Raw genomic sequence first — 12,506 nt, 5'->3', positions numbered from 1 at the left:
TTCTCCAGAACTGCTCTGGTGAAACATGAATGAGATTTCAATTTCTACAGATGTTTGCTGTTTCTCGTATTCTGTATTTTTATTCCATTTTCTCAACAGATGCAGTTCTTTGATGTTCAATCACATTCAAATCTAATCCTGTATAACAGCAAGAAACTTGCACTATTTGCTCTGGAAGAATTTCCAAATTAAACTGGACAATGAGGAATTTGCCTCCTGAACACTCCTGGGTGTATTTTATGGATTCTGGGCTGCTGATCACGAAAATCACCTTAAAAATTTCCTATCACGTATAATTTTGTAGGAACTACCTATTTTGTGGTTTCCTGCCATATTTTAAGTCTACTAGTACCAGTAAAGGTTAAAATCTTGTGTTTATGATTTGTGGTTGTTTTTGTAGTTACCATAGTTACCATGACATCATATGGTGTAGTATCCGAGCAGATAAGGAGCTCGTTCTCATTCTTGGAATAACCATGAAAGGAGAATAAGCTCAGTCGAGAAACTTTTTGAATTCATTTATTAATCATTTTAATTCATTTATATTTGTTTGAAGTATCATGATCATTTACAATATGCTTTGTTTTACGCAGAGTTATGAAGCGCGAAGCTGTGAAAATTTTATATGTTTACATCAACTAATTAAAGCTATTTACAGCTGCAATTACAAAGTTTGATTTATTTGGATTAAAGAGATGCAATTCAGTTTATTGTTGCTTACTTTCCTTGAAGATGAAGTGTTTTGAAAGTGGGACATATTAGAATGATGGAAGTGTTGTCAAAATCTTATTCAAAGAAAAGTTTTATAAAATTGTGAATTTGATTGGAAGAAAGCAGTTAAGATTTAAAGAAAGTATGATTTTTAAAAATTCTGGAAGCTTCGATGAGAACATGTCTGAAAATTGCACAATTTGAACCACAGCCAAGGACTCCATGCACCTGTAACTTGAAAAGAACATAGAGAACCAGAAATGTTATAATGTAGATACTGCTCTACTAGCCAAGAATTGTCAAGAAGCCTAGATTCTGTGTTCTATGAACACTACATAATGCAGTTAGTTTGTAAAGAACAGAAACAGCTAGAAAAATCCTCTTAAAGGGACCATGCAAGATACAAATTTGTTAACAGTTCCCAGGAACCAAATAAGCCAGTCAAGAAGACAGGCTGCAGTGTGAAGAATTCAAGATGGAGAAGAAGTCTTATTGGGCTAAAGGTCTCGAGCAAAGAGCTCCTCTCACAGAGCTATCTGATCATGAGTTAAGTTAGCAAGGTGGCTAATATATATATACAAGAATCAAGTAGACTCGAGCAAGGAGTCAATGACCAACCCCGTGGAAAGAGCTAGCGACATTCTATCTGTGCCGAGCGCACGACTTATGAATCTTCCTGAAAGAAGAGCATTTCACCCAGGTTCAAGCCTTTGAGTGGATCATCCTCAACAATCGATGTCTCTGTTTTCCTGAAGAACCAGCGATAAATAAGGATCTCCACCAATACCATCACAGCTATACCAAGGAACCCCATCAATGTCATTACTTATATATCAAGGTACTTATATATCAAGGTACACTTCTTCAGCCAGCTTCATTCACAAGACAACTAGTCGCAAGCCAAGGTGGGCAAGATAATATATTATCACTCATGGCAAAACAAAATGAAATTTCTGATATGTTAGTCCAGCAACAAGGTTCAAATGGTTTACCCAAGGAGGAAATTCTAGTTTTTAAATATCTGATGCTCATGAAATCCTTTGAACATCACATTGAAAGTAATTAGTCAAATGTTGCCAATATATGGATCCAGACGAAGGATTTAAAAGGGCAAAATAATTATTGCATATTATTATGGAGATGAACACAAGATTGCAAGGGACCCATATAGACAAGATTCTTTCTTGTGCAGCAATAAAATCCAAGGACACAAAGGCTTTACAAGCATGTGCACTCTTTCTGAGAGGATGTTGTTATGCAATGGGAAGCAGTGTACGTTTGCAAGAGCTTAATTTACTTGCTAATTTGACGATTATTGTCAATAAATTACCTTACAAGCTGAAGGATTTATGGAGAACTAAAGATATAGAACTTAAAAAAATTCCTGGAAGGGGCGCTACCTTTGATGGATGATGTGGTACAATTTTTGGAATGGCACATGCATGTTTACACCATACCAGCATTTGGAAATATTAAAGATACTTCAATAGTTCCTAAGGATATAAAGAAGTTTAAATCATCGTCTCAACAGAAACCAAAGGGAAGTACCTTTGTTACTGCTGTGTCAGATACAAGCACAAGGAAATAATGGAAAAAGATCAGATTGTTCAGGAAAGCTGTTTGTATTGCAAAGTTAAGCACTTTAGAAAAATGTTCACGATTGGCGAAAAAAATCGTATAGCGAGAAATTAACCTTTTTAAAGAAGAATGGAATAAGTTTCAGTTGTCTGTGTAAAGGACACATCAACAAAACTTGTAACAAGCGAGTCAGTTGTGACTCCCGCCCACAAAATAAAATTACCTAAAAAAAACCACCCCAGGTCTGATACACAAAGGTGATATTTTGGTGCCGCCATTTTGGGCACCGAAATACAAAGTGCTCAAACTATTCACACAGCTTCAAGAAGCCCGCAGAGGTGCTGAGGCTGTCCAGGATCAGAGCCCACAGTTTTGTGAACCACCTTTTCTCAGGTGGCCCATGCTTTCTGGAACCACCACCATTCAATTCCTCTGCAGGAATGCCAATCACAGCAGCCCCTAGCAGCAGCACCACAGCCATGTTTGTGGCACACACTGATGGTACGATCAATCACTTGCTTGCTTTGAGGGGAGTGTAGATGAAACTTTCCAATCCCTCGTATTTCCCAATTTCCTAATTACTGTCTTATCACTCCAATAAACCAATCTTCGTATTTTCAGCTGCAAGTAGCTTTTAATTCGTGATATAAGCATTTTGCATAATTTCACATTGAGATTTTCATAACGATGAATTAACAAAGCATTCAGCTATTTTTAAAGACATAACGATAAAAAACAAATATAAAAGAGATAAACAAAAGATGAATTCAAAGAAAAGTATTTCGACGCTTACGCCTCCTCCATGGTTCTTCGAAGAATGAAAGCAAGCTCCCCGCATGCTCGGATTTACGACACATGACGCCATAGTAACTATGGTAAAACTACAATAACAATTTTTCCTTAAAGGAATAGTCATAAAATTAACCACAAATCAAAATCACAAGATTTTAACCTTTACAGGGAGCACTGGGTCTCGGTGATCAGGCTCCACGCTGAGCCTTTGTTCAACAAGCACAGGCCCCGAACAAAGTGAATGAGGCGTGGGGGTACTGACAGTAAGCAAGTGGCCTGTAGAGCTTTGCTCCTCTCAAAGCAAGCAATCGATCATCAGCTCCCTGCGATAGTGGGCCCTGCCCATTGTCCTGGTGACTGGCTTCTCTCCTTCCCACCCTCGTGCATCTATCATCTGGTGTTTGCATGGTGGGGTGGGAGGGGGGGAAAGCAGCCTGAGTCTCAGCATGCAGCAGGCAGGAGGAGGAGTTTTGTTGCTTGTGTGCGAGGAGGCTTTGGCATCTCAGCCATGCAAGGTTGGAGGATTTTCATCGAGGCGAGTGAAGGCACACACACAAGCATTATCTAAAATGGGCCTTGTAGGAGGAATCCAGCTGCCAACTTACCAGGTACCCATAAATACACTAAAGCAAATTTTTCTTAAAATTTCATGCTAAAAATGGGAGAGGGGGGGGGTCTTGTATGCCAGTGGGTTCTATATGCTGTCAAATACTGTATATTGCCCACAAATCAAGCTAATTTGGTCAGTTGATGCATGTTTGGGCATGCACTCAGAGCAGGTGCTAAGTAATTGTGGTCTTAGGCCTGGGCACGCTTAAATCAGGATAGATGCAGACAGGCTATAAAAGCAACTCACATATACAGATGCTGTGCATTACATTAATATAGACTGAATGCATGAGGATGCGCATGTTCTTCAGGCAATAGCATAGTGATTGTACTTAACAAAAGCAGATATTGTGTACAGGAAGATTCAATAAAGCAAAAATGTCTTGTCAGTGTCGCAACAGCTGTTACATTTGTGGTGGCATGAGTGTACTTATTAAGAAAGTCTTATGAGCCCAACTTTGGTTGTAAAATTGATGACCAAGACAATTCCCAGGTTCCACACATGTGTTATGCAACCGGAGAGCTTGGTTCAGAGGTACTTGGAAGTCATTATGCATTTAAACATGCTAAATTCAATAAAAGTTCATTTAATGTTTCTCCAACTTCCCACATGATAATAGCAAATCTGAAGTTATCTTTGTGTTCAGTTTGAAGTTGTCTATCATAATCCCCAATTTGTTTTCAGGAAGCAAACCTTTTGGAAAAAATGTTATCCAGTGTAATTTAACAGAAATTCAACTTTAAAATTGCTATACCTGGAAATATGTAGCCATCAAGGAGATGGCATGAATTATATTACAGTTGGTCATGGACTGGGAGATGCAAGGCAGTTCTGCTGGGACCCCTGGAATGTGGTGTATTGGCAGAAGAAGGGATGGCTACAAAACATGGGCAGATAATGGAGATGACACGTTCAGAGGTGAGGGCATGGGGCAGGAAAACATGAGGGACTTGGGAGCAATAAGGCTTTGAAACACAAAGATTTTTGAGCATGGAAAGTATTTTAGTTCAGCAAGTCGAGCAAATGTTGTAGTATGGAATTTGGTGCAGAATAAACTATGAGCTCTGAACTTTGAATGAGGATATCATGGCAGCAAGAAGAGAGTCGTTGAATCAGAGATGATAAAAGGCATAGCTAAGACTTCTGACAACCCATGGATTGAAATGACAGCAGAAATGAGAGACTCCTGGAGATGTGAAATAAATATATACCTTCAGTTTGCGTTGTTGCAGAACTCGTCTGGGTTTTTGAGGTGCTAAGTACTGATGATAAAGAGGATGCTTTGGGAGGAAACAGCTGGTGAATTCTCTGCCAAGCCAGTACCTGGATCAACTTTTCATCAAGCTTACTAAGTTCAATCTCTATAAAAGGACAAAACAACAACAACAAAAAATTGGTTTCTCCAAAAGATCTCAAACAATTTTTCTGTTTCAAATTCCAAATAACAGAAATAAAAATTCAAAGTCCTCTGATGAAGGGCAATTAATCTGAGACATGGAGTGACAAACAGTTTTGATCTGGGGCATGTTGAGCAGTTCCAGCAATTTTGTTTGCATTCCAAATTTTTGACATTCAAACTGATATCACTTTTGATGTTCTTGGCAGAGTAACCCAAACTGAAAAAACTTTTTGTTGTCAACATTTTGGATTGCTTTTCCCTCTCCCCACATAACATGGTTCCCTTGTTACCCAAGCTGACTAGATGTCAACTTTGAATATAAAAATAGATAAAATTGATTACTTGAAGGTCTTCTCTCCACTAACACCAAAATACCATCAAACATAACACAAAATTTAGTTTTGGAATCTTAGTGGGCAGATTCTTCCCATAATTTTAAACAAGTTAGTAGGATTCTTTGTGGAATTGATTAATATATCACTCTTGGTACCTGTACATTTAAAAGCAAGATCATCTCTCTTGGGCTACAGAAAAAGAAAAGTCAGTCATCAGTTGAACAATGACTTTTTATTAAGTAGAAACTTGAGAATGAGGGAAATGCACTTGGATCTGAAAACCCAGGAATCAGAGAGACAGGTCCTTTGACTCAGTTCTGCACAGTCCTATTTGTTTGGATTTAGCTCATCCTTCTAAACCCTTGTCCATTTATGTGCCTTATGAGTATAGAAATCATACCCACTTCTGTCACCTCGTATGAAATACAGAACACCCTCAGATGAAAACATTACTCTTCGGGCCCTCTCACCTTATGCCTCCTAGTTCTGGAATCACCTATCTGGGATAAAGACTGAACAATGACTTTACCCCTGTTCCACATTATTTCATACACCTCACAAAGCCACCCTCAGCCTCCTATGCTCTGGGGAATAAAGACCCAGTCCCTCCATCCTCTCCCTGTAACTCAAGTCTATGTAACATTCTGGTGAATCTCTTATACATTTTTTTAACTTAATGACATCCTTCATGTGGGTGAGTAACCAGAACTATACACAGTAATCCAAGATGTTGCCACCAATAATTTGTTGTGGTATGGTAATGATCTATTAGCAATAATGGTATCATTTAAAAATAATAATTTAACAATAAGCACAGCCAGATCACAATAGAACATTGAACAAAATAAACAGCCATCTTTCTCTGGGTATTCCAGAAATAGTGTAATTAATCTGTGCATGCACCAACTCTTATTGAATGGGCTCTCAGCATTTGCAGCAGGTCAAATGCTGATGGAAAGACAAAACTAAATTCAACTGAAAGAAATCCCAGTTACTCTAGTTAACAATTTCTAAGGATAGTTACTTCTTCCCTTTAGTAGAGCAGGCACACGAGACTGAGGAGCTCCTCTCTTACTTCCGACTTCAACACATACCTTTTTTTATGCATGTGTTGACCAATCTCAGTGGAGGCACGAGGTACTTGGCAAAAAGTTGCAAGGCACAGAAGGAAGGCGGATGGTTACCTCAAAGGAGTATTCATTTTTAAAAAAAAATTCTCCACAGTTCAAAGCAGCACAGAGAATTTGTACATGTCCTCTAAAGCCAGGTTTTAAGTGCCTAATGAGATACATCACCAAAGTACCCTCTTTGGACAACCTGTTCTTTAAAAAGCTTTCAAGAACCATGATCAATCAAAACTGGAATGCATCTAATATACACAAATTTCGGAGTAATTAGTAGGAATGGTACATAAACAAAATAAATCCTTTCATCTACCAAAAGTGATTTGGAGAAAATATACTCAGGGAATTTTCAAATAATTTACCTCCACTTCCTTCCATAGCTGCCTGGAGAGAGTTGGCAAGGTCAAACATAACTGAAGTATTTAATGGAGAAGTTAAGGGAACTGGTTTGTTTCCCATTGACACACCTGTAGACAGCACAGTTGGACTCACTTTACCTTACAAAAAAAGATATACATCAGTTATAACCAGTTTTGGAACACAAACTGTTCAATTTCAAGTGAGAATCAACATGACACGAGAAGAAGATGGCACTTATTATCATTCTTGAACAAAGATTGAAAAAGATTCTGAAATGTAGCAGACAGATGAGAAAAAAAATCAAGTCAGCCACCAAAATTCCAACTTTCCAAACCAGTGCCCAAATTCATTTTCAACATTACCATTTCTGACTCCTGCTTCTACAGTTGAAAGATATTGTGCATCACTGGAGAGCAATAGCCTTGACTCACAAATATTCAAATTGACAAAGTAACAATTGATCTTTTTTTTAAAATCATGAATTAGTGAAAAACTTTCAACGAATAAGTGTCCAGCACAGGTTCTGAAAAAAATTCATCTGTTGCATTAATTTACCAAATACCTCTCAAGCATTCAACCAGCAGGATGAGCATACGATTGAATCTTGATTCTTTGACTATCCTTCAAAGGGTTTAAATAAACTATAAAATGCATCAATTCACCCATTTATCACAATTTGAAAAACTCAATTAAAGCAATGTGACTGAGGCAAAGGACCACTGATTAACGTTCTGAAGTGTAAAGACTGTATTGGTAACTGCATTGTACTGAACAGTTATCTCACAATAAACATGGAAAACAATCGAATCCAAATTGAAACAATCATATTAATTAAAACCACAACACACTCTGCAAGCAGTACTTTTGGTTGATTCAGATTAGCTCCAATGTCTACCAATGGAAAAAGAATGAAGTTGAACTGAGAAACAAGCAGCCTACTGCTCACACCGTCATGGGTGCACAAGCGTTCTTAACATGGCAAAATACAATTCAGGTTGTACAGCATGGTAATAATGCACATATCGATGCTGCTCACAGCTCCAGGGACACACATTTAATTCCACGGTGTGACATTTGCATGTGATTGCGTATTCAGTTGGGTACTTGGGTTGACTGCCACATCCTAATGTGTGGATAAGTGGGGCTGGGGTGGGGAAATCAAACTAAATGGTCCAAATAGCTTTTATGATGCAATTAAGTTAGGAAGGTATATTTAGAGATATTTTCAAAAGCAATAATTGTAAATGTTCAACATCTTGCCTTCAGGTCTCTGAACAGACTCTTCAAATATCACAAAATTAACTAAGCACCACATTAAAATCATTATGAAAATAACATACAATTTGTAAACAATAACTGGACATAGAACAAGATAACCACCTGTAGCTGTTGTTGAATTTACATTCCGTGAAGGTCCCAATGTTGATACACTATCTACCACTGCTCTTGGAGGTGTAATAGCCCTGGCTATAGCAGAGGATGTTGTAACAACCTTTGCCATGAATGTGGTGGGTCGTCCAGCTATCTGCACTGAGGCAATGCTTTTAAGCTGCGAGTTGCTGGTGATCTCAGAACTGGCACACAAAGTAGATAAAGAAGCAGGAACACTTGTCACACTGACAGGAATTCGCTGCAAGCATGAAACAGATCCTCCTGTATTTTCTGTCTTGACAACTGCCCCCACAAAATGATTTTGAAGGTTGCCAGCTGCTGGTGGTGTAGCCGGCCTCAGCTGAGAATGCAGCCATGCTTGTCCAGATACTTGGCTTGGCACCTGTGTTAATTGTCCCTTTGGTCTCTGTGTGTCTGCCAGCTGCCTGGACGGTTCTGATGAATGTGTGCACGAGAAAGGTCTATTTACTTTCACTTCTGCTAAAATCGGTCCATTTGACGTTCCACTGCTGGAAGACTTGCATGAGGTCTCAGGATATAAAGTACGAGCATTTTCTTCCTGTGCAATTGCAGCACCAGGCTGCTGTGATATGGAGGAACCTGAAGAATTCTGACCATTGGTCCCTGAGGTGCATGTAACATTGCAGGATGTCAGAGGAGGGGATGATGGTTTCTTTCCAGCCGCCTGATGCGCACTGTTTGAAGAGCTGTCTGCTGAACACTGGGCGGTGACACATGGCTTAATATCCGCTTTTTCAGTGTGTTCGGTGTCCCAAAATAATGGCATCTGCTTAGCAGATAAATGTTTGAATATGCTGCACTGAAGTGCAACCACACTACGAAGCCACTGGAGGAAAGGGGAGGAAAAAAAAACTTGTTAAAAGGACAAACAGTTCAAACATAATACTCTACAGTTGGTATGTCAAGGTCTTTTAACGTCAAGAATAAATCGATTCTATTGTCAGGCATACAACATGATTAGCGTGTCAAGTGAAAACTATTCAAGGTTACAAACAGAAAATGTGATGATTGATAATAGGGCAAGGAGATTTATTGTGAATTTCTTTTTGGCATTAAGAAGTTTCATACTCATTTGATTCTCCAATTTCCCTCATTACCTCCTGCTGTTCTTCTTCAGTTGCAAAGTGCTCATAGTTGGAAAGGTGCTTTTGTGACTCAGTAGGAGTCTCATTACATATCAGCTCTCCGTCACGGATTCCTGCCGGTGGAAGGAGAGGTGGTGGATACTGGTACTGAGCCTTAATTGCTTCAGGAACCTTAAGGAAATGTAAACAATACTAATCATCTATTTGAAGGTTAACCAAATTAGACCTACAAAATAGACTTGTATCAATATTTGTTAATTCAACAAATGATTTTCTAACTTGGGCAAGAGCAAGCAAACTTTGAAAATTACAGATAAACCACCCACCCCAGTATATATATATATATATAAATTAATTCAATTTTTTTTGGGCATAAAGAGCCCATCAGGTTGTTCCCAAAGAAAACACTTCTGAAATATTTTCATTTGTCCACCCATTACTAAGTTTATTCCATTTGCTCCAAAATATCTAGATATCTACCTTTCCAATCTAAAAATGCCCAGACAGCAGGAATCCTTTCTTGACAAATGGGGAGGTAAGAAGGCACAATTTTGGTCTCATTACCTATTTTTCAATCTAGCTGATATCAGACTTGGTCTAATTAAGTGTCATCACCAACAGCTTAAATATTATACACATGGTAGGTTTCACAGTTAATTTTCACTCGTCTGTGAATTGACAACCTCCCTTCAAACAGATGCCATTTCAATGATCAGGAATGAGTGAGGGGTACTTTCAAGAGGGAAATTAAATCTAATTGCTGAAAATATATAATCTTACACCATCTTTACGCAACACGATTTCCATTTTTTCCTCTCACATAATTTTATGAAATTCAGCATAAAGACCAACCAACATGTTGATTATCACGAATAAATTTCATTAACACCTTTCAACAGTAAATTCAATAAATTCTAATACAGCAATCTGAACAACGAGTTAAATTTTACAACCAAATTTGATATTAACAGATATACTACATCTCAGAGAAACCTCCACACTCCTTTCTCGTTCCTCTGGTAAAAGCACTCACTTGGTTAGGCAACCTGACTTGGGATACCTACCCTTGCTAAGAATCATTGCTAGGCCAATCACACTCTGCACACATTGTGTAAATTCTTCCTCTTACGACTGCCACCCTAATCTAAATGAACTACTTATTATTTGAAGGGGAGGAAGAGAAGGGGACTTGCACAGGACTTTGTGTCCTTGATCACTTACCCATAATTCTTAGCAGGAAAAATGTCATGGCAACCCAGGTAGCCTAAATAAATGATCATAGAGTGCTTAGATCAGAGGAACATTAATTAAACATTCACAGAAAAATGAATGGAGAAAATATTAACTGCAACAAAAGGAATTCCACTCAGGCATTTCGTTCCTCTGCAAATGTTAGGCTCCTTTAACATAACACTGAAGAATCAGTTACTTGTTTAATATGAACGGATGCTTCTAGATGAATAGGGTGCCAAGTCATCTACTAAAACAAATATGTAATTTTGGACAACAGAAATGGTTGATCTTATTTCATAAACACTAAAATATGTATTTTAAAAAGGTTCCTAACATACAGCAGGCTCAGAATTGTAATCAAGAATGCCAAATTGGAATGAAAATGCAGTTTCCACCTATGCTGAGCTTTTATGTCACTAGTAAAATTAGCCTAGCTCTCATTATAGTTAAATACTGATCAATCATATTGTGCATGAGACAAGCAATCATGTCAAGAACTCTGAGATGATTACAGTTTCACCTGGAGAATCCGTACAAGGAACATTTTTTTTCCAAATAAATACTCCAAATATAAAGTAAAGCTAAAAGGAATGCAGTCAAGCAACACTGATATGATTCAATTGATTGCCTTCAGTGGTTTTAGCTAGCGAAGGCAGAGCCACACAAAATGAAACAGTACCCAGCTAAATTGCCAGTCAATGTAGAGATTAAGCATTCAATTTCTTTCACACACAATACTAATTGCTATGTTCTTAGCCCCTTGCACAGATTATGACTGCGTTCACTGCACTTTAAGGAGATATATTTAAAAGTTTTTTCACAATCTTTGAAAATATCTTAAATTTGGATCAGTTTTAAGATGGTAGCAATCTGATCATCACACTCTTAATATCTGCACGGGACAAGGCAATTTAACATAGTTGAGCACAATGAAGATTTAATGTTACATTACTGAACTGCAAAGAACACCAGATGAAATTCCTCTCAGAATATCACATACCTTCATATTTTTCCATTTGACTGACTTTGTAAGTCTTCGATTGGGTGGATGCTTTCTGTGGATCTTGTTTAGAAAGTCAATCTTAATTGCATGCTGCGATATTCGGTCTTGAAATTTGTCAAATATCCTGCACCTATTGCTCAACGTCATGTTCTTTTGATTGAGCTGAATGATTAAGATATCAAAAGAGGAAATATGATTCGACAGACATTTTGAGTCAAACATGTATGTCTCATTGATAGATTTGTAATCTACAAGTATTCAGCAAAGAGAATGGTATGATACCCTAAGGACTCAGAAATACCTGGATACATTAGGAAGGACAGTGCCAGGGTACCTTCCTTAATTCAACTTTACCATATGAGTTTCCTACTCCTAAAGTGCCAGGAAAGCAAAATGATACTAAAATATTCTGTGCATAATAATCAAATCATCTTTTACTACCAGTCTACTAAATTCTACTCAATGATCTCTTCATAGCTGCTCAGGTTTCAAGTAGGCCAATTGGTTTAATGCACAAAATTTCTCACTGGAAATACATTTTCACTCTTCACAAAGTGAAATCAGCCAGTCAGTGCTACAAAGCCAAGTGAAGGCTAATCAAAATAAAAAGTAAAATCCCCATTATCAAGAATTCAAGCAACGGGCAAAAAAAAATTACAAGAATAAAATGGTGAAAAAAACCAAAGTTTAAAATTGGCTCCCCCTAGTGGTTAGTTTGCCAATCACGCAACACATGATCACTAGCAACCAGCAAATTCCCTTATTTACCGACTCCCATAGGTGCTGGAATCTGGGGGAGGGGGCAAGATCTTTCCTAAAGTCTCGTGAACAGACTATGAGAGAATGAAAATGCACAAAAACCA

General features: G+C 38.0%; 1 protein-coding gene across 4 annotated transcripts in view; it reads right to left on the bottom strand.

The window, feature by feature from the left end:
- phf12b (PHD finger protein 12b) overlaps nucleotides 1-12,506 on the bottom strand; it is a 53,164-nt gene that overhangs the window by 12,733 nt on the left and 27,925 nt on the right. For 3 of the 4 annotated variants that reach the window (XM_069911613.1, XM_069911616.1, XM_069911615.1), the window contains 5 exons: nucleotides 11,641-11,805; nucleotides 9,420-9,578; nucleotides 8,290-9,148; nucleotides 6,912-7,046; nucleotides 4,903-5,052 (listed from right to left, as the gene is read on the bottom strand). In XM_069911613.1, coding sequence (XP_069767714.1) covers nucleotides 4,903-5,052; nucleotides 6,912-7,046; nucleotides 8,290-9,148; nucleotides 9,420-9,578; nucleotides 11,641-11,805 — 1,468 coding nt within the window. The remainder of the gene's footprint in view (nucleotides 1-4,902; nucleotides 5,053-6,911; nucleotides 7,047-8,289; nucleotides 9,149-9,419; nucleotides 9,579-11,640; nucleotides 11,806-12,506) is intronic. The other variant, XM_069911614.1, reaches the window with a different exon arrangement.

The sequence above is a fragment of the Narcine bancroftii genome, chromosome 14 (genome assembly GCF_036971445.1).
Source record: "Narcine bancroftii isolate sNarBan1 chromosome 14, sNarBan1.hap1, whole genome shotgun sequence".
NCBI lineage: Eukaryota > Metazoa > Chordata > Chondrichthyes > Torpediniformes > Narcinidae > Narcine > Narcine bancroftii.
The sequence above is the reverse complement of the archived record's forward strand: the minus strand, read 5'-3'. Positions and strand labels throughout refer to the sequence as shown.